Here is a 23879-nt window from a genome sequence, read left to right as displayed (position 1 = left end):
ATTGTCTTTTCACATATTTTATGTTGAATCGGTTGCCTTTTTATGGACTTACATAAGTTCTTTGTATATTCTAGATAGAAATCTATTGTTAAGTGCACCCAGTGTAAATTAGTAAATGTTTAAAAACCCACTCTATGGTGGTGGGGAAGATCTCATTGGTAGAGTTTGCCAATTTTATTTGTGTAAGTACTCTGACCATAATCAAATTTAAAGCTACTAACCTGATACCACTGAATGCAGAATTGAGAAGGGAAGAGATTTATAGTAGTACAACATTGTACAGTATTTCAACAACCAGATATGATAGATGCAAATAACTTCATAAGTATAGTAAATTTAGCAAAATAACTAAAAATGAGTTTTGAGTATTTATTACTTTTATTGTTAGTATGATTTACAATATTTATATTTATATAATTGAATTTTAGTAATGATTGTGTTTAACAGCTTGTTTTCAAAATTCCTGAAATTTTAACAATAATCTCTTCTGATTAGCTATGAGCCCGATCCAGCAAACCACTCACTGATTGTATAATCTGTGCTAGTCTGGGTGTATCTTTCCAATCTTAATAATATATTTTACTGTCCAGATAATAAATTTACTTATTTAATTATTACTTTACAGCATCGTTTGCATTTATGATTTGGATTTTTGGAAATTTGATTGAGAAGTGTATCCTTCACCAAAGGTTTTGAAGTTTGCAGCTGTATTTTCTGTTAAACTTGTGAGGACGTCTTTCATAATTAGATCTCTGATATTCAATACTTTTCCACAGGGAAATGATTTTTTCCATCACCTTTATTGAATAATCTATTCTTTTCTTAGGATCTGTAATATTACCTCTGCAACCACATATTTATTGTTCAATATATTCATAGACTTTTTTTTTTTTTCCAGAATTTGGTTCGGTTCCTCGGACTAATGACAAAATATATTCTTCATGCTCTTCACCCACACTGTCTGGACTATTCTTGGTGTTTTCCACTTTATATGATTTGAAATTGAGTGATACAGAACTCAGTCCCATCTGTGGACCCTGCAGTTGCCTGTGAACCAGCTCCAGTTCCTCCCTCTTTCAGGGAACCTCTGGAAAACAATGTCTTAGACAATCACTCACAGACAAAAGAACCCTTGTGGAGGTCCAGGCTTCCAGAGAAGAAGTTCCACCACACCACTGGAGCAAAGAATATGAGATTGGATGCGTTAGAGAAGATAAGAGGAGCAACCTGACTTTACCTACGTTACCCTTCCTCCATGGAAACACAGTTTTAGGGCCAAGAGAGACCTTCTTGGCCCATGGTTTTTCCACTAGGAAAAGTAAGAGAGTGTGAGTGAGCACCCGGCCTTCTCAGCTATATGGGAGGCTGCCAAAGAGGCTGATTTCTCTCATGCCTCACCCAGGGCACTGAATCATATGTATAACTGGGGGGCTGAGAAGAGTCTAAGATAGCAGCAAATAGGACTCTAAAAGGGCATTAAAAGGATGCAGATCCTACTAACTGTGTCACTGGCTCCATCAGGAAACCTGCCTATGAGCCACTTGGATCCGCCCAACTGGCCCACAGGCACCCTCAGTAATAAGCTCACCTCACCTCAAAACACCCACACCCTGTAGTTGCCTCCCTGTGGGCACTCCCAACTGTAGCATAGAGAGTGAGCTTTGGCAGATGGCTAGTGAGCATGTGCAGAAACCTAGTCTGAATCTGAAGGCCAACAAGAGACCACAAACATGAACTTTAACATCATGTTTGTGAAAACAAAAGAAAGGCTTTCAGCATCCAGCCTGGTTCATTGCAAAATTAAGATAAGGTATAAAAACTTAAAACTTTTGCCACAAGAGGGAGCACAAAGTGTGGAACAGGTGCATCCATAAAAGGTCCTAAAAAGCCTCAGAATCATTAGCAGTTTTGATGGAAGGTAGTTCTCTCCTGAGGTCAGTGAGTAAATGGGAGAAGGTGGCCACTACTTCAAATACAAAGACAGCAATAGAAAACTTCAAGAAGCATGAAAAATGTCACCACCAAAGGATCACAGTAATTTTCCAGCAACCAACCCCAAAGACATGGAAATCTATGAATTAACCAATAAAGAATTCAAAAGAGCTGTTTCAGGGAAGCTCAACGAGCTAGAAGAAAAAAAGAAAAATAATTCAACACTGTAAGGAAAACAATAAATGAAAAATGATAAGGTTAGCAAAGTGATACAAATCATAAAAAGAACTAAACAGAATTGAAGAATACAATAGATGAAACAAAAATATAATGGAAGCATCAACACCAAATGGATCAAGCAAAAGAAAGAATCTGTAAACTAGAAGACAAGACCTTTGAAATTATCCAGTCAGAGGAGAACAAAGAAAGACCAACTAAAAAAGTGAATAAAGCCTATATGATATATGGCATATCATCAAAAGAACCAACTTGCAGACTACTGGAGTTCCAGGAGGACAGAGGGACAAGGGGGTGGAAAGTTATTTTGAAAAAATAATGGTTGAGAACTTCCCAAGTCTGCTGAGAGATTTTGATATCCACATTTATGAAGCTCCTGAGTCACCAATCAAAATCAACTTAAAGAGATTCTCTCCAAGACACATTATAATAAAACTGTAAAAAGAAATCAAGGACAAAGAGATAGTCTTAAAACCAGCGGGAGAAAAAGAAGATAGTAACTTACAGGGGAACTCCTAGAGGGCTATGAGATTTCCAAGCAAAACCTTACAAACCAGGAGAGAGTGGGATAGTGCCGGGGAAAAAAACTGCCAAGCAAGAATATTCAACCTGGCAAATTTGTCCTTCAGAATTGAAAGATAAAGATCTTCTCAAAAAAACAAACAAAAGCTGAGGGAATTCATCATCACTAGACCTGTCTTATGAGAAATGCTGAAAGGGGTTCTTTAACCTCAAATGAAAGGATGCTAATTAGTAACATGAGAACCTAGAAAATATACAGGACATTGGTCAAGGTCAAATCCAGAATACTCTAATACTGAAATAGTATAAAGGTTAAAGGAAAAGAATATTAGAAATAACTATAGCAAAAATAATTTGTTTTTAAACACACAATATAAAAAAATTACCTTCTTGTGATATGAAAAACATAAAAAGAGTAAAAAGGTAAGGTTTGGTTTGCAACTGAAGTTGTTATCAGCATAAAATAGATTGTTATGTCTATAGCATGTATTATTTAAGCCTGAAGGTAACCACAAAGTGAAAACCTATGATAGATTCACAAAAAAATAAAGAGAAGAGAATCAAAACATACCACTATGGGAAATTATCAATTCACAAACAAATGCAGCAAGAGAAAGAGAAAAGAACAAGGAAACTACAAAAGATCCAGAAAACAATAAAATGGCTTAAGTAAGTGCCTGCCTGTTAATAATTACCTTAAATGTAAATGGATTGAATTCTCCAACCAAAAGGCATACAGTGACTGGATGGATAAGAAAACTGAGACCCAACTACATATATACGTATAGGGACTCACTTCAGCTTTGAGGATTCACTTAGGCTAAAAGTGAAGGGATGAAAAACGATATTCCACAGAATTGGAAACCAAAATAAAGAAGGGGTAGTGATACTTATAACAAACAAAATAGAATTTAAACAAAAATGGTAACAAGAGCTAAAGAAACTCATTGCATATAATGATAAAAGAGTTATTCATCAAGAAGATATAACAATGCAAATATACATTGTTCATACAATGTTCATTGCAGCACTATTTACAATAGCCAGGACATGGAAGCAACCTACATGTCTATTGACAGATGAATGGATAAAGAAGATGTTGCATACATATACAATGGAATATTACTCAGCCCTAAAAAGAAACGAAATTGAGTTATTTGTATGTGGTGGATGGACCTAGAGTCTGTCATATAGAATGAACTGTCAGAAAGAGAAAAACAAATACCATATGCTAACACATATGTATGGAATTTTTAAAAAAATGGTACTGATGAACCTAGCAGCGGGCCAGGAATAAAGACACAGACATAGAGAATGGACTTGAGGACACAGGGTTGGGAGGGGAAGCTGGGGCAAAATGAGAGATGTATTGACATATATACACTACCAAATGTAAAATAGCTAGTGGGATATAGCTGCATAACACAGGAACATCAGCTCCGTGTTTTGCGACCACCTAGAGGGGTGGGATAGGGAAGGTGGGAGGGAGGCTTTAGAGGGAGGGGATATGGGGATATATGTATGCATATGGCTGATTCGCTTTGTTGTACAACAAAACTAACACAGCATTGTGAATCAATTATACTCCAATAAAGATGTATATATAAAAAAAGAAACCCTTATTCTAGGTGAAAACCTGGATATGCAGAAGGGAAAGAAGAGTTGTAAGAATTATGTGGATATATTTAATGGATATCGAGTCGACAAAATATTAACAATAAAGTTTCAAATTTTAAAATACATATTTGTATTCGAATTCAAGGGAGCAAATACGGCATAAGCAGTAAATAAAGGTAGAAGGTAGTTATGTCTTTTCACTTTTCGAGAAAGGGTAAAGGTATTAATTTGTTAGACTTTACTGAGTTAAGAATTTATGCTGTAAAATGTGGGGCACTAATAACATAATATTTAAAACATTAAACTGACAACAGAGGATAGTTAAAATAGTTAAAATAGTTATTGTGAAAGATAAAAAGAAAACAACAAAAGAAGTGGAGTTCAAAGAAATGGTAGCATTCATCTCTGATTAAGGATAACTATATTATACTTAATTAATTATATATACATACAATACATACTTATATATAAATAATATATGTAAATATATCTTATAATAATTTAAAAATTATGTTAAATATAGAGTAACTTCCAATTTAAATTCTAAGAATATTTAAAATAACTGTTCACTATCTTAATGAGAAACTCCTTTAACAAAGGCCTAAAGAAAGAGGAAAGTAAAAAGATGAAAAATATACCATGCAACACAAGCCAGTAGAAAATTGCTATAGTTAGTATACTGTTATAATAGAAGGCAAGAGCCGTATTGGAAATGATGAAGCATGTTTCATAAGGATAGATAGAGTATCTAAACTATTAGCAATGTTTTCTAAAAAATCTTTATGTACTTAATAATACAAGTTCAACATAAGTTTGAAAAAAGTGAACTATTACAAATAGAGATTTAAACGATTCTCTCTCACTGCTTACAAACAAGCAGATATCAGTAAGGCTAAAGAAAGATTTAAACTAGACAACTAATCAAAACATATGTGTAGAACATATACTATATACTAGTATGGACTATTCATATGTTTTTACATAGAAATTTTCAAAAAATACACTATAAATCATATTTCCAAGCATATTCATATAAAAATATAGAAGTGGTGTCACTGCAGTAGCCGCTAGGCAAGTTTGGCAAGTGGGCACTTGAAATGTGGGCATTCAATTTTAATTAGTTAAAAAAATAATATTTTAATATTGGTTCCTCTTTCACACCAGCCACTTTTAACAAAGATGTGGAATATTTCTAGCTTCACAGAAAGTTTTCTAACCAAACAGAATGCTCTTTACTATATGCAGAAGTCAATAACCAAAACTTTGAAAATCCTTATATGGTGTTAAATTCAGTAATAAATGTCTAAGTAACAGATGGACCATAGAAATGACCACAATGAACGTTCAAAATTTTTATAAGAATTACAAGGAAAATATAAAACCAAATGTCTGTCTTGTGAAGTACTGATTGCCTTAAATGCTTACCTTACAAACTAAATAAAACAAAACAAAGCAGAAATCCAAGCATGCATCACAAGAAACTAAAAATGGAAAAGCTAAATTTAGGTGAAATTAAAACCAAATGAAGTAGAAGGAAGAAAACAATAAATAGTACAAAATCAAGACAAAGAACAAAATTACAATAGAGAGGAACAAGGCCAAATGTATTCTCATTGAAAACATTTAATAAAATTGATAAAAGACTGCTGAAAGAAAGATGAGGAGAGGGAATCCCTGATGGTTCAGTGGTTAAGACACCACGCTCTCACTGCCGAGGCCCCGGGTTCATTCCTTGGTCAGGGAACTAAGAGTCCACAAGCCATGCGGTGTGGCCAAAAAAAAAAAATTTGAGAAGAAACAAGTCTTTTATGTCTATAATAAATATGGGGATACCATGTGGTTTTTACAGATAAAAAAAGCAATATTATGAAAACATTTTAGTATCTATAAAAAATAGAAAAATCCTAAATTGAAAATTACCAAAATGCATCACAAAAAATAGAAACCTGAGTAAACCTAACACATATTGTAAAGAAATTGAGTTCGTTATATAAACCTTCCCACAAAAAAGTTCTAGAAGCTCAGATGGCACTAGTAGTGAATAATAACACTTGAAAACGTAGCAGTACTCTTTCACAAAGGTCCAGGTAAAAGAAAAGGAAATGCTTCCTAAAAATAGCCTTGGTAACAACTTGTCAAGTACATAACGTAAATGAAAACTCAGTCAAATTTCTTTGGGAACACAGATAAAGAAAAACTTCAGCTTGACCTAGATATAATATATGCATTGATTTTTTAAAAAAGGACAACACATGATCATTGTGATTTTACTTCAAAATGCAAGACTGGTTTAACATATGAAAGAAATAAAGGTAATTTACTTCATAATCATTATACAGAGAAAACGTTTATCATTCCAACTGATGGAAAAACAATACAAATGTAACGTCAATTGATTATAAAATTTGTTTGAAAAATGAGAATATTATGGAACTGTTTTCATATGAGAAACTTATGATGAAAAAAACCTTAAGATGAATCTCATATTGATGAAATACTGAAAGCTTTTCCTCGAAAATAGAAAAGGATACATATAGAACCTTTACTGTACCTTCTATTCGACATTGAAAATAAAATCCTAGCCTATAAAAATAAGTCAAGAAAAAAAATTGCATCTGGAAAGAAGAAATAAAGTGTGATTATTTACAAATGCAAGAGCTGTTATATAAAAATCCAGAAGACTATATATTTGAAATGACAGAATTAATACATAAAGTCAGAGAAATCATTGGCTATAAGACCAATATGTAAACCTCATTGTATTACTGTTTACAGCAGCAAAACTTACTAAAAATTTTCAAATGAGGATGTCATTTACAAAAGCATGAGAGTGAAATACCAATGTATCTTTAAGAACTCAATATAGAAAAATACAAAATATAATAGGGAGAATTTAAAGAAACCTAATTCATAGAGAGATAAAGCATGATATTGACTGGAAGAGCCAATATTGTAAAGATGACTATCTTTACAAATTACTTTGAAGATTAAATGCAATCCCAAACATAATTCCAGGATTTTTTTTAAAAACAGCTTCATTGAGGTGTAATTTACATGGCATAAAATGTATCCACTTAAAGTGTATAAATCAGTGATTTTTTTTCTTTAGTATATTCACAGAGTTTACAACCATCAACAGTAACAAACTCTAGACATTTTCATCGCCCCCAGAAGAAACATAGTAACCATCAGCAGTCATTTTCCAATCCTACCTCTGCTCAGCCCTTGGTAACCAACAATCCACTCTCTGCCTCTAGAATAGGTTTCCCTCTTCTTGATATTTCATATAAATGGACTCACACAACATGCGATCTTTTACAAAGGTTGAAGGCCATAAAAATAATGTAGAGTAAAAAAAGCCAGACACAAAAGTAACGATATCTATACTTTTTGGTGTGCATATTATATTTCAATATAATTCATTTTAAAATTTATACAATCATAATATTATTTCCATTTCATAAAAGTTAAAGTTACTCAACAGCATCCAAACTCACATTTTCTCAAGCTGATCCTTGCAATTATATCTATGTGGACGCTCACAACTGTCTGATTTAATGCCATGTGGATAGAGCACAGCACAGTTACGTTCATCAGGTGATCGGTCTGTTATACTGCAATGGAAAAAAATGCACAATTCTGTTATATCATATGAGGACAACTCATGAAACAATAGCATTTTCCATGTCACTGTAATAAAAGATAGTTTGAAAATGGGTAATGATATTTTAATATAATTTTAGTAAGAGCTTGTTATTAGGGAAATGGGCTATTGAGGAGCCCATTCTTTAATAACTATATCAACATTTTATTAACTTTCAACATCCTCCTTCATCTTTCTATAATTCAACTAAAACAAATGTTTTAATATTATTCTTAAAATTTTTATTTTTAATCTTTTCCTCCTCTATACAGTATTATTTTTAAAAACTTACTGTAGTTTGTAAGTTGAACCATTTAGCCACATCCATGGATGATCACGGCCTTTACGAAAGACTGAAATCCATGATATAATTGATAGGGACATCAGGAATTTCTAGCCCAAAATAAAGAATTTTCACTTAAATAGTCGTCATGAAAGATTTTTATTAATTTTTCAAAGGCAAGTAGTGTGTTCTTTCATAGGATCCTTAGTTTTCTGAACAAAATGAGTGTTAAGAGTCTCATCTAACACTAAAAATATATTAAAGTTCAAAGTTTTAATACTGCCAAATACATTAACCAAGGTCAGTACTTTTGATGTAAAATTAACTCAAACAGTTATGCTTAGCAGTTTCACTGTTTTTCTTAGGTTAATAAGGAAAATTCTGATTCATGTAATTCAACTGTTACCCATGTTGTCAAAACTAACATAACAAGGCTTTAAATAAGATTTTAGATTCTGTGACATCCATTTCTCAGGATACTGTGACCATATCAATGGATTTCTCCTCTATGTTTCTCAGAGTTTCGGTTTTAGAAGGAAATTAAGGGAATGAAATTGAGAAAATAAGTGACACGAAAGCCAAAGATTTGGTTTCCTGGGGCTCACACCGTTCTTTGACTAGATCAACCCCCAATCACTCTGTTTCTGTGTTGCTAGAATCCAAGGGACCAGACAAGGAGTCAGAGACTCATTTCTCTCAGCTGCGCCCAGCTAGGTACAACTGTAAACACTGGAACTAATGAAAGACGCAAGTCAAGGAGAACTCTGAAAGGTGGAAAGAGAAAGGTGAAATGGTTTGCGACCCTGGGGTTAAGGAACAACTATTAGGGGCATCTTATATCCACCACCCAACCGAAGAAAGTGACCTAGGCCTGCTGCTTCCCAACACCCAGCCTAGCCATTCCTCCTTGGTGTTGAGGGGAATCCTGTGGGCGACACCAGGTGAGCCTTACAAGGTGATCCAGCAGGACACCTGCTAACAAGAAGCAGCCAGAGTAAGGGCTTCTCCTCCCCCTCCACCGAGAGATACCAGAGTTGGGGGGTAGGGGTGGAGGTGGGACCAGCGAAGGGGATCCCATGACTAAAAGTACTGAACCCAGGAAGCCTCTTTATATCTGAGGGCATAAGACTCCATCTGTAACCAGAGACATTGGGTAGATTGGATTTTAAATGTTATATTTACATAATGAGCAGTGGAAATTGACAAACTACACATAAATGCAATAATATGGATGAATTGCAAAAATAGCATATGGGGGTGAGAGGAGACAGGAAGAAAAATGCATACTCTATGATTCCATGTATATGAAGTTCAAAAACAAGCAAAGAGGGGCTTCTCTGGTGGCGCAGTGGTTGAGAGTCCACCTGCCGATGCAGGGGACGCGGGTTCGTGCCCCGGTCCGGGAAGATCCCACATGCCACGGAGCGGCTGGGCCCGTGAGCCATGGCCGCTGAGCCTGCGCGTCCAGAGCCTGTGCTCTGCAATGGGAGAGGCCACAACAGTGAGAGGCCCGCGTACCACACACACACACACAAAAACAACAACCAAGCAAAGAGATTCTATAATATCAAAAGTCAGGACAGTGGGTATACACGAAGTGTGGAGAAGTGATGAGAGAATACAGAGGAGTGGGGCTGCTATGAAGTGGAAACTTCTATTCCACGATCTGATATGCAATTACATGGTTCTATACATTTTGTGATCAATATGCAAAATCATGATATGTTTATTTTCCTTTATATATTGTAAAATTAAATAGCACAGTTTATTTTAGAAAATAATAGCATTTGTAGAAACATGTTTTTTTTTATGAAAAGCAAGAACTGGAAATTATCAAACGTGTATTAATGGTATAAAAATATAAATAGAATATCATAAAGTTGTATTCTGTTGTTTAATGGAACATTAATAGGCCTTAAACAAACTGCAAATATGTACAAAACCGCAAGTGAATCCTAGCAAATATAATATTGACTGAATCAAGCCTTTAACAAAGTGTTTGCAACATTTAGTATCTTACCATTTCTTCTTCATTATCTATATAAAGCAGAGTAGAGTTCTTAGCAGCACAGGCCGTCATACTCTCATGCCATGTTTTTTTTTCCAAATGAATACAATAGCAATTGTTGGAATATGTAAAGCACTGTTTTGGACAATGACCAGCATGACATTCTGAAGAAAGATTGTGAATTATTATCTAAAAACAATTTGAATTAAAAAAAATGAAAACTAACTTACATATATGCATAGGTATAAATATATATGTGTGTATATATATAAAACACATCTATGCACCCTCAAGGCTGGTGCATATAAAACAAACCACACTCATACATTCACAGAAGTGTCAGTCTCTCACCCCCCAATTTATGTCTCCGTATAAAGCACACACACAGAAATAGCCACTCTTTACATGTCCTGAAAATCAAGAAATGAAACCTCTGTTTTAGAATAGCAAAATTATTTGTCTCTTATCATATTACAGAGGGAGGAAATTTGAGCCAGTGGCAACAGTGGGTATGGTGATCATATTGTTGCATAGGGAGAAACACTCTCCTATAATCATTATTTATGAATATTTGTTGCCATATTTTGTAATTTATGTTCAACCCCAAAATCTATTCTTATTTCCACTAGCCTAAGATAGAGACAAAATACAAACTGTATTTATATCAGAACTTTGAAAATCATTATGTACCTTTCTGGAGCCTTTTTATCGGAGAGGAGTTATTCTGCTCCCGTATTGCAGTAGCTACAAAATTAATCATTATAAAAGTTAATATTGATCTAAATAAATCATAATGATTGTAGTTTCTGAGTTAAAATTTGGTTTATTGCTTAGGATTAGAATAATCTGGAATAAAATTGATTTTACCAAGAAAAATTAAGTAATGAAGATTTGGTTGAAAAACTATTTCAAAAGCCTGAAGGAACAGATCACCATCTCTTATAGTATTTGTTTTAACCAATCTCAAGAATTAATTTGTATTTCTCAGTAAGATCTTTCAATATCCTAAAGCATGCTTTTGAGTTATGAAATCAGGATATACATATACATACTCTCTGTAATTATTGTGTTGTATACTTTTGACAAATTCAGAATAACCATTCCACATTCAGTCTAAATGCATACATTTTAATGAGATGCCCATTCCATAATATTATGAAGTGTTTAGAGGCACTGACCATCATTAAAGTGTAAAGTTCCCTTACAATTTTTCAAAAATCTACTTACAGGGAGTAAAAACTATCATTGTTACCACACTGGACATCAAAACAAGGCAGATGATTCCCAGAACCCCAGCAATGAGCTTCTCTGGAGGTGATGGTAAATCTGCAGGGAAAGAAAAGGAAACACTGAGAAAAGAGTGATGGTGACAGTTGTTTAGAAAGTTTACAAACAAGAGAACCCACATAAACAGGGAGTTATATATATAAACTTGGACCCCAAGCCCATTTCTACCACTATAATCTTTCTCTCAGAATATACCTTTGCATTTTCAGCATATATAACGCTTCATGAGTTGTTGATCAAAGACTACAAATTACAGCAATGCCAGAATAAAAGTAGTCCTCCAGTTTCACATTAGAATCCCATCTCCAACTTTAAGTTCTGTTCCTCAAAATGAAAAATATGTGAACTTATCCCCTACTCTTTTTCCAACCTCTGTACTCCAACTGCATATCCTAGAACAGTTCCATCATGTGACTATTAAATGCTTTACCTTTGCAGTGGTAGTTCTTGTCATTCCCTCGAAGATTCTGAGAAGCATTTTGAAGATTTGATTCTGCATAGGTTATTTCCTGCTCAGTTATTGAAATGGAACTTTTATTGCCCTTAGGTTTTATTTGCTGCCTCTTTGAGTTCTTGGCTACCTTCAGTTCTGCATAGGTTACTCCTTGGTTATTCATCTCTGCAGCTGAATTATGTCAGACAGTGCTCTAAGTGTACTTAGGAATGAATGGTGTATGTAAGATGAGATCCCTAGTACAGTAAAATGGGCGGGGTAGAGTCTAGTGCTCACTTCGCAGTAGAACAATCTTAAGGCCTGGTTCTAAATTCCTTAGAGCTTTAAACAAGTGTCTCATGGTAGAATACTTTTTTTTTTTAAGTTATTCTACATTTGACAATATATTTTTGGTTGAAACAATGAAAAGCAATAAATTAGGGAGGAGTAAAGAAGTTCATGACTAATAATATCCTACTCAGATTCCACAGAAATATTTTAACACCATTATAATGCTTGTATTAAAATTATAATGTTTTATTAGAAAAGAGAGATTCACCTATATTTATGATAATTTTGAAATCCAGTAATGGTTAAAGATAGAGTATTTTAAAGATGGGGAAAGAGTAATGTTGGCATGTACAACAATCTCCTACACTAAATTACATTATTTGGTGACTTACATTTACTTATGAAAAGTGTTACCAAATGGTCGTTATTTTGAATGGTTGAGGAGTTCTGAGAAGACATTAAAAATTGAGGAAATACTTCATGTATTGGAAAATGTTACATGATACACTAAACTTATATATAACCTAGACAATACTGAAAATAAAACAACAGAAAAAGACTAAAAAATACTTAGTTTGTAAAAGTAATCGATAATTGACTTAATGGCTAAGATATGAACCCACAAAATAATAAACAAATATAAGTAATTTATGGAAGAACACTGTTAATTCAAACTTCCAGAAAGATCCTATAGGTGTCAAAGTTAGTAAAGGTCATTTTAGTTGTATAAGTGATGGTAATTACTTATAAAAATTACTTATAAAAAAATCCAGATAACATAACTTAATAATTCAGTCAATGGATGCTGTAGTCAGAAAGACCTGGAAATAAATTATGGCTTTGAAACTTACAAGAGTGTGACTGTTAAAAGATTATTTAGTATCTAGTAACCTATCTTACTAATCTAAAATGGAAATAAGAATAGGTAATATACAGTGCATGTAACACTGAGCACTCAACCTGACACTTACAAGTTCTCAACAAGTATCAGTTTTAATTATTATTTTAGTCACAATTTCTATGTTACTATTTCTAATTCATATCAGTTAGACCCTGTTAAGTAATTTATTAAGCAGGAGTGTCTTTAATTAGCATGGTACATTTTTTTGCAGTGTTTGTTCAATTTTTTAAAAAATTCTTTCATTACTTACAATTAAGTTTAAATTAGCATTTAGGAAGCTACCTCATCCTGATTTTTGTTATAAAATCAGGCTGCTTTTATTGAGTCTAAGTACACGTATGAGGAATTATGTTTGGCTTTTGTTATGCAATGAATTCCTTTCCAAGAATCTATTTATAAAGGTTGAGCAAAATAGATATTAACATACTATTATACAAAAAAACCACCTTCTACTGATTATAAAATCCCAAAGTAATTGTTCCCTGTCATGATGTCCGTGGGTTTCACTTAATATTATATTGATTTATAAACCCAAATATGCAAGTGCATATGCAATTGACTAACTTCCTACAGACAATAAATTGAATACTTTGAGAAATCTTCCAACATATTTCACGTTTTATGGTTGCTTTTTACCCTGAATTATTTTAAAAAAACACCAATATTCTACTTTGATTTTGTTGTATATTAATTGTACCTCACTTGCATTACATTTAACATTTGTTATTTCCCACTAAGTGAGGTGGTCTAGTAGAGAGACAGGAGAGGAGGGACACATACCTTCTGTTGGCCAGAAAGTTGTGCATCCTTTAGTGGGGAGGTCAGGTTACTCTCATAAAAGAGGCCTGCTATAGCTGGGTAGAAAGAAGAAATTTAAAGAAGAATTGAAAAAATTAAAAGAAGAAATTTAAAAACATAAATCTAGGACAAGAATAAACAATGTCTGTGACCTCCACAGACTGCCCTGTGAAGGCTCAGAGTGAAACAAGAGTGGAAAAAGTTGATTTCTCATCAATGTGTCACTTCAGGTTTGAACAGGAAATTCTCACACATAGGCTATTTTGAAGACAGTTTACCTCATCACAAACCTCCAGAAACTAGGAGACTTTGGGCTCCAGTTGAAAGGACAAATGGACCTCTAAGTGTGTCATTTAGATTTTCCATTTTCAAATGTCTCTGAGAAATTGTTTTCACATTCTACAAGATCTGAGGAGATGGCGGCTTAGCCACCCTGCAGTTATCTTATTTCCATCTCAATCATGAACACTGCAAACTTCAAATACCTCAAGTTTTACTTTTAAACTAGTTGCTAAATCTTGGCAGTACATACACTGTTTCCTCATATCCATTATTATCTCATTTCTATTGTCATGGAAGAATTTCTAAAAGCCATAATCCCATTTTCAACAAGTATTTAAGGATATTTGTCACTAATTATCCTGAGGAATTTCTACATTCTCAACCATACTCTACCTGGCACAAAGTCCATCGTTTTCAAAATACCATCTCTATTTCTCTGCCCTAGTTCTTACGTTCCATTTTATTCTTATTAAATAAATAATTTAATCTGCAGATTTCCTCTGTTAAAAATAAATGCCCCTTGAAAGGATAAAACACAAACAATATTAAACTGTATCACCATGACATAGGTGGAAATATTAAATAACTACTCATTATATCACTCATGAATTCATCCTCCAATCATGACTAGTTGTATTACACTAGGAATATATATATATATATATATATACATATAGTTTTTTTTTTGGTGGTACGTGGGGCTCTCGCTGTTGTGGCCTCTCCCGTTGTAGAGCACAGGCTCTGGACGCGCAGGCTCAGCGGCCATGGCTCACGAGCCTAGCTGCTCCGTGGCATGTGGGATCTTCCCGGACCGGGGCACGAACCCATGTCCCCTGCATCGGCAGGCGGACTCTCAGCCACTGTGCCACCAGGGAAGCCCTACACTAGGAATATTTGATGTAACGACATAAACCCAAGTCAAACTATGCAGTTCAAGAAAAGGTAATTTTTAAAAATATCACCTAACCAAACAATGGGAAGGGGAGGAAAAGAAGGCTTAAACCACAAGATAAATGGCACATGCAAATGAAAATGACAAGAAACTATGGGTAGCAATACTCATATCAGACAAAATAGACTTTAAAACAAAGTTCATAATGAAAGACAAAGGACACTCTATAATGATAAAAGAATCAATACAAGAAGAGGATATTACACTTGTTAACATGTATGCACCCAATATACTTAGGAGAATCTAAAGACATAAAACAAACACTACAGACGTAAAGAGAGAAATTGATGGGAATAAAATAATAGTAGGAGTCTTTAATACCCCACTGACATCACTGGACAGATCTTCCAGACATAAAAAGCAATAAGGCAAAGGAGATCCTAAATGACACAATAGAACAGTTGAACTTAATTGATGTCTACAGGATGTTACATACAAAAAAACCATAATACACACTCTTTTTTAAGTGCACATGGAACGTTCTCAAGGATAGGCCACATAGTAGGACACAAAACAAGCCTCAAGAAATGTAAGGGATAGAAATTATTTCAAACATCTTTTCTGACCACAACCATATGTAACTAGAAATCAACCACAGGAAAAAAATGAGAAAAAAAAAATGATTACATGGAGACTAAACAACATGATACTAAAAACCAATGGGTCAGAATGAAATGAAAGAGAAAATCAGAAAATACCTGGAAAGAAATGACAATGAAAAGACAACCTTACAAAATCTATGGGACACAGCAAAAGCAGTTCTAAAAGGGAAGTTTACAGCAATACAGGCCTTTCTCAAGAAAGAAGAAAATCTCAAGTAAACAACCTAAGCTACCACCTAAAAGAATTAGAAAAACAGGAACAAAAAAACCCAAAGTCAGCAGAAGGAAGGAAATAACACACATCAGAGAGGAAATAAATAAAATAGAGATAAAGAACAATAGAAAGATCAATAAAGCCAAGAACTGTTTCTCTGAAAAGATAAACAAAATTGACATACCTCTAGCCAGGCTCACCAAGAAGAAAAGAGAGAGGAGCCAAATACAAAAAAAAAAAAAGAAAAAGGAGGAATAACAACTGATACCAGAGAAATACAAAAAATCATAAGAAAATACTATAAACACTTATGTCAACAAATTGGACAACCTAGAAGAAATGGACAAGTTTTTAAAAATGGACAACCTGCCAAAACTGAGTCAAGAAGAAAGAGAAAATTTGAACAGAATGATCACTAGAAGAGAAATACAATCTGTAATTTTTTAAAAAACTCCCTGTAAATAAAAGTCCAGGTCTCGGCGGATTCACTGGGGAATTTTACCAAATATACAAAGAACTTATACCAATCCTTCTCAAAGTATTCCAAAAGACTGAAGAGGAGGGAACTCTCCCAAAGTCATTCTAGGAAGCCACCAACATCCTGATATCAAAATCAGACAAAGATATTACAAAAAAAAAGAAAAGTACAGGCCAATATCTTTGATGAATATGGATGCAAAAGTCCTCACAAAATATTAGTAAACTGAAGCAACAATACATAAAAAGGATCATATGCCGTGATCAAGTTAGATTCATTCCAGGGTTGCAAGAATGGTTCAACAAATACAAATCAATCAATGTGATATGCCACATAAACAAAAGAAAAGACAACAACCACTGATCATCTTGATAGATGCAGAAAAAGCATTTAATAAAATTCATGATAAAAACTTTCACCAAAGTGGGTATGGAGGGACTATACCTCAACATAATAAAAGCAAACCCATAGTTAATATAATACTCAACAATGAAAAACTGAAAGCCTTCCAGCTAAAATCTGAAAGAAGACAAGGATGCCCATTCTCACCAGTTCTGTTCAACATAGTATCAGAAGTCCTAGCCATAGCAATCAGACAAGAAACATAAATAAAAGGTATCCAAACTGGAAGGGAAGAGGCAAAATTGTCACTATATGCAGATGACATGATACTATGTATGTAGAAAACCCTAATGACTCCAACACAAAAACCACTAGAACTAATAAACAAATTCAGCAAAGTAGCAAGATACAAAATTAATACACAGAAGTCTGTTGCATTTCTTTGCACTAACAATAAAATATCAGAAAGAATGTAAAAAGAAAAATCCTGTTTAAAATCGCATCCAAAAAAAATCCTGTTTAAAATCGCATCCAAAAAAAAAACCTAGAAATAAACCTAACCAAGGAGGTGAAAGACCTATACACTGAGAACAATAAAACATTGGTAAAGGAAACTGAAGATTATTCAAAGAAATAGAAAGATATTTCATGCTCTTGAATTGGAGGAATTAATACTGTTAAAAGGGTCATACTACCCAAAGCAATCTACAGACTTAATGCAATCTCTATCAAATTACCCATGACATTTTCCACAAAACTGTAACAAATAATCCTAAAATTCATATGGAACCAGAAGAGACCCAGAACTGCCAAAATAATCCTGAGGAAAAATAACAAATCTGGAGGCACAACCTTCTCAGACTTCAGACAATACTACGAAGCTACAGTAATCAAAACAGTGTGATATTGGCACAAAAATAGTCATATGGATGAATGGAACAGAATAGAGAGCCCAGAAATAAACCCACACACCTATGGTCAATTAATCTTTGACAAAGGGGGCAAGAATATACAATGGAGCAAAGACAGTCTCTTCAGCGAGTGGTATTGGGAAAGCTGGACAACCAGCTTAAAACACTCCCTCACACTATACACAAAAATAAACTCAAAATGGTTTAAAAACTTAAATATAAGACATGACACCATAAAACTCCTAGGAGAGAACAAAGGCAAAACATTCTTTGACATAAATCATAGCAATATTTACTTAGGTCAGTCTCCCAAGGCAAAAGAAATAAAAGTAAAAATAAACAAATGGGACCTAATGAAACTTCAAAGCTTTTGCACAGCAAAGGAAACCATAAACAAGACGAAAAGACAACCCTCAGAATGGGAGAACATAGTTGCAAACAAAGCAACGGAGAAAGGAGTAATCTCCAAAACATACAAACAGCTCATGCAGCTCAATATCAAAAAAACCCAAACAACCCAATCAAAAAATGGGTGGAAGACCTGAACAGACATTTCTCAAAGAAGACAAACAGATGGCCAACAAACACATGAAAAGATGCTCAACATCACTAATTATTAGAGAAATGCAAATCAAAACTACAGTGAGGTATCACCTCACAGCTGTCAGAATGGCCATCATCAAAAAGTCTATAAATAACAAATGCTGGAGAGGGTGTGGAGAAAAGGGAACTCTCCTACACTACTGGTGGGAATGTAAATTGATGTAGCCACTATGGAGAATAGTATGGAGGTTCTTAAAAAAACTAAAAATAGAGTTACCATATGATTTAGCAATCTCACCCCTGGGCATATATCCAGAGAAAAACATTATTCGAAAAGACATATGAACCCAATGTTCATAGCAGCACTATTACAATAGCCAAGGCATGGAAGCAATCTAAGTGTTCATCAACAGATGAATGCATAAAGAAGATGTGGCACGTATATACAATGGAATATTACTCAGCCATAAAAAGAAACGAAATTGAGTTATTTGTAGTGAGGTGGATGGACCTAGAGTCTGTCATACAGAGTGAAGTAAGTCAGAAAGAGAAAAACAAATACCATATGCTAACACATATATATGGAATCTAAAAATTAAAAAAAAGGTCATGAAAAACCTAGGGGTAGGACGGGAATAAAGACGCAGACCTACTACAGAATGGACTTGAGGACACGGGGAGGGGGTAGGGTAAGCTGGGACGAAGTGAGAGAGTAGCACTGACATATATACACTACCAAATGTAAAATAGATAGCTAGTGGGAAGCAGCCGCATAGCACAGGGAGATCAGCTCGGTGCTTTGTGACCACCTAGAGGGGTGGGATAGGGAGGCTGGGAGGGAGGGAGACACAAGAGGGAAGAGATATGGGGATATATGTATATGTATAGCTGATTCACTTTGTTATAAAGCAGAAACTAACACACCATTGTAAAGCAATTATACTCCCATAAAGATGTTAAAACAAACAGTTTGCTAACTTTATTTAATAAATTAATATTAATATGAGCTCTCATAGGGAGAACACTCACTCCCAAAGAATTTGTGGGTGGTGAATTTTCCTCACTTCGAATACATTTAAAAGTTGAAAATTTAACTAAAGTATTGTGAGTGCAGTAAAAAAAAAAAAAAACTTGAACAATAATTTGTAAAATTTTATAAAGGCAACAGAATATTTTGTACTTCTTTAATTAATTAGGATTCAATCACAACATGTATTAGGAAAACAGCTGCTATATATTAAACTCACAGACGTAAGTTTTCCCAGATGAACAGTTACAAGCATAAACATAATTTCCTTCAATATGTGGACAACCATGGTTCTCCATTTCCAAGAATCTGTAAAAAAAAATTGTAAAGCAAGGTGTGATATCCGCAAATGCCAATTTTATCTCAAGCTTAAAATTAGAAAGGACAAACAAAATGAGAAACAATAAAGGAACAAACTAATCAAAACAAGAATTAAACCCTGAAGATTGACAGTCTTTAATTACAAAATATTAAGCTTAACACAAAATACCAAACAGTATCTAATCCTATCCTGTTTATTTAAGTAGAATTATAAGCCAATATGATAGAAGTTTATGGATTTATCAGCTTGCCTAAAACTATGCATAAGTTTCTCCTAAGAGTCCAGTAAAGTTAAAAAAGTAAAGGCCCTAAAGGTGATATTATTTAGAAAGAACTGGAAATTTTCCCCCAATTAAATCCCACAGACTGATCCTCAAAAACCGTAATGATTTCCTTTTTCTTGGTTGCTCTTTCTGTGCCCTACACACGTAACGCACACACACATACATGCACATACACACGAATTGTCATATACTCTCAGAAAAGTTCAGTTATCAAAACACTATACTTTCAGGCTTTCAGTTACTGTGACGCCATCTTCCCTTAACCAGGATTTATTGGTTTCATTGATTTTGAGACCTATCCAGCCTTTCATTTCAAACATGGATAAAATTTCCAATTGGGAAAAGAAATCATAAACCAGAAATGTGTGCATATTATAATCCACTCCTTTCTGGCTCAACTGTTATTGGTTAAAGTTCTCCCAAGGGCTTGCACCACATCCACTTAGTATTAATAAGATTTTTTCTCAAGGTATCTCATTTGTTAATGTGGTTTTCTTCTAGCATTAAATGTTCAAAAAGTGGAGTTTCTCCCTAAGAAAATTGAGTCAAAGTAAGAAAATATCATACACTTTTGAGAACCTTCAGTTTTCCCAAATTATGGTGTCAATCACTAATGCTTTGAAACCAGATATAGTTATAGTATAACAAAAAAAACAGAAGTGTCTGCCCTACCAGCTCTTCCTTGATACCGATCTTTAGAAGGTGAGAATTCAGCTCTGCACAGGCAGCATGGCTCTCCGCCCGGGTTTTGGATTTATTGGAAAGAAGATAAGAGCTATTTCCAAATCCAATCCAGTGAGTTGACCAAAGATCACAGGAACATTCTAGAAAATGTAAACATATTTAATGTGTACTCTGTACTATGAATACCTACTACTAACACAATTACTATATCTTTGTGTTTGTTTTACAGATGGATATTAGATAGCAAAACAAGCATTTTTTGTAACATTTCTGGGCAAGTTTTACACAAACCATAGTTAACAATAATTAATATTTAGCTCATGTTTTGAATTTTTCTACTAAAAATTTGTATAAAATTTTACCCACAAGGAAAATGCATTCCAAATAATATTATACAATTGTTTGATGTGATTAAAATTATATATGCAGGGCTTCCCTGGTGGCGCAGTTGTTGAGGGTCCGCCTGCCGATGCAGGGAACACGGGTTCGTGCCCCGGTCTGGGAAGATCCCACAAGCCGCGGAGCGGCTGGGCCCGTGAGCCATGGCCGCTGAGCCTGCGCGTCCGGAGCCTGTGCTCCGCAACGGGAGAGGTCACAACAGTGAGAGGCCCGCGTACCGCAAAAAAATAAATAAATAAAAATTATATATGCATATTGAAAAGGCTAAAAAATATATAATCATATGAACACAAAAAGCAATTAATGAACTACTGCACTTTTGTCAGAAATTTTTATTATTAATTATTTTAAATATATGGAATAAAATTCAGTAACTAATTTCATAAAAACTTATACTTCAACTGTTTAATAAACATGCAATTTGCATATTTTAATAATCTTTTTTATAATCATCAAAAACATACAGTTAGGGAAGGGGATCAAGGCAGTGGAGTAGGAGAATGTGGAACTCATCTCCCCCCACAAACACATCAAAAATACATCTACATGTGGAACAGTTCTCATGGAAAGCTAACTGGAAACTAGCAGAACTACACAACCAAAGTTGCAAGAAACCTATAACTGGGTAGGATGGGAAAAAAAGACATTGGCTCGGGACCTGCACCCCTGGGTGGGATCTGAAAAAAAAAAAAAAAAAAGGACTCTCAACCTGAGGAGCGAGCAGGGTGAGCCACAATCTAGGCATCCTAGTCCTGGGTCCTGCACAAAGGAGACAAGCCCTCTTGCCTGCTGGGAAAACTGCTGGGACAGGCAGAAGGGTTGGAGAAGCCTAGATGCTACTCATAAGGAGTGTGCACATGTTGGTTTGCCAACAGTCAGGTGGACAGAGCCTTGCACTGGTGGCTGCCTCATCACCACACTTCTGAATCCGAAGGGGCAAACACCGCAGCCCTGCTCACTCCACACCACAGCTGGGGAGCAGATCCAGCACCTGGCAGGGCAATGATGGCCACTGAACAGAGAGGAAGTCCCTCCTCACACCCTGCACGAGCATTTGATCCTCCAATGCCAATGACAGTCTCTATCAAGGTGATCGTGGCTAGCACACCCTGAGGAAAGAAGTGGCTGGCAGCTCTCACACCAAAGACACTGAATACACACAGCCTCCACGGGAATGCTCCCACATAAAAACACACCTTCATGACCACAATAGACAACTGTTTCCCCTAAATTCATAGAGTCATAGAAATTTAAGTGAAATCTAAGGGCAGAGGAACTACTCCCAACCAAAAGAACAAGAGAAATCCCCTGAAAGAACAAAATAAAACAGAGCTCACCAGCCTACCAGACCCCAAGTTCAAGAAGGTGGTAATAAAAATGCTAACTGAATTAAGAAAGATTGTCAATAGAAATGCAGATCACTGTAACAAGGAACTAGAAACTACAAAGAAGAGCCAATCAAAAATAGATAACTCAATTACTGGATAAAAAGCAATCTCGGGGCTTCCCTGGTGGCACAGTGGTTGAGAGTCTGCCCGCCGATGCACGGGACATGGGTTCATGCCCCGGTCCGGGAAGATCCCACATGCTGCGGAGCGGCTGGGCCCGTGAGCCATGGCCACTGAGCCTGCGCGTCCGGAGCCTGTGCTCCGCAACGGGAGAGGCCACAACAGGGAGAGGCCACAACATTGAGAGGCCTGCGTACCGCAAAAAAAAAAAAAAAAAAAAAAAAAGCAATCTCAAAGCAATGAATAGCCAACTAAATGACACAGAAGAATGAATAAGTGATCTAGAAGATAGAAAAATGGAAATCACCCAATCAGAACAGTAGACAGAAAGACAAGGAAAGAAAAACAAAAGCAACGTATGAGATCTATGGGATAATATAAAGCATGCCAACGTACACATAATAGGGGTTCCAGAGGAGAAGAGAGAAAAAAGGGGATGAAAAGTGTATTTGAAGAAATTATGGCTGAAAACTTCCCAAACCTAAAGAAGGAAACAGATATACAGGAACAGGAAGCACAGAGGCTCCCAATTCTCAGCCATAAAGAAAAGGAAATCTTCCATTTGCAACAAAATGGATGGACCTTGAGGGCATTATGCTAAGTGAAATAAGTCAGACAGATACACTATGATTTTACTTATATGGAATCTAAAAAAAAAAGTCATAGAAACAGACAGATTTGTGGTTGCCAGAGGTGAGGTGTGGTGGTGAGGGAAGTAGGTGAAAATGGTCAAAATGTACAAACTTCCAGTTGTAAAATAAATAAATTCTGGGGAGGTAAAGTGTGGTGACTATAGGTAATAATACCATGTTGTATATTTGAAAGTTGATAAGAGAGTAGATCTTAAAAGTCCTCATCAGGACTTCCCTGGTGGCGCAGTGGTTAAGAATCCGCCTGCCAAAGCAGGGGACACGGGTTCGAGCCCTGGCCCGGGAAGATCCCACATGCCTCGGGAAGATCCCACATGCCTCGGAGCAACTAAGCCTGTGCGCCGCAACTACTGAACCTGTGCTCTAGAGCCCGTGCGCCACAACTACTGAAGCCCGAATGCCTAGAGCCCACGCTCTGCAACAAGAAAAGCCACCACATTGAGAAGCCCACGCACCACAGCAAACAGTAGCCCCCGCTCACTGCACCCAGAGAAAGCCCGCACGCAGCAACGAAAATCCAACACAGCCAAAAATAAATAAATAAAATTTAAAAATAAAGTAGTCCTCTTATTAAAAAAAACAGTCCTCATCAAAAGAAAAAGAAATTATAACAATATATGGTGATGGATTTTAACTAGACTTATTTTGATGATCATTTCAGAATATATACAAGTGTCAAATCATTATATTGTACCCCTTAAACTAATATAATGTTGCATGTCAATTATAG

At 35.3% G+C, this 23879-nt stretch overlaps 1 protein-coding gene across 1 annotated transcript in view; it reads right to left on the bottom strand.

Moving 5' to 3' along the window:
• LOC117314287 (NKG2-A/NKG2-B type II integral membrane protein-like) overlaps positions 1–23879 on the bottom strand; it is a 34940-nt gene that overhangs the window by 5105 nt on the left and 5956 nt on the right. The window contains exons 4-12 of the mRNA XM_033867033.2: positions 20581–20732; positions 19524–19612; positions 13935–14008; positions 11960–12700; positions 11470–11568; positions 10933–10986; positions 10255–10406; positions 8244–8344; positions 7806–7922 (exon numbers count right to left, since the gene is read on the bottom strand). Of these exons, the coding sequence (XP_033722924.2) occupies positions 7806–7922; positions 8244–8344; positions 10255–10406; positions 10933–10986; positions 11470–11568; positions 11960–12146 (710 nt within the window). The 5' untranslated portion in view covers positions 12147–12700; positions 13935–14008; positions 19524–19612; positions 20581–20732. The remainder of the gene's footprint in view (positions 1–7805; positions 7923–8243; positions 8345–10254; positions 10407–10932; positions 10987–11469; positions 11569–11959; positions 12701–13934; positions 14009–19523; positions 19613–20580; positions 20733–23879) is intronic.

The sequence above is a fragment of the Tursiops truncatus genome, chromosome 11 (genome assembly GCF_011762595.2).
Source record: "Tursiops truncatus isolate mTurTru1 chromosome 11, mTurTru1.mat.Y, whole genome shotgun sequence".
NCBI classification, from domain to species: domain Eukaryota; kingdom Metazoa; phylum Chordata; class Mammalia; order Artiodactyla; family Delphinidae; genus Tursiops; species Tursiops truncatus.
Note: the sequence above shows the minus strand (reverse complement) of the source record. Positions and strands in the feature narration are given on the sequence as shown.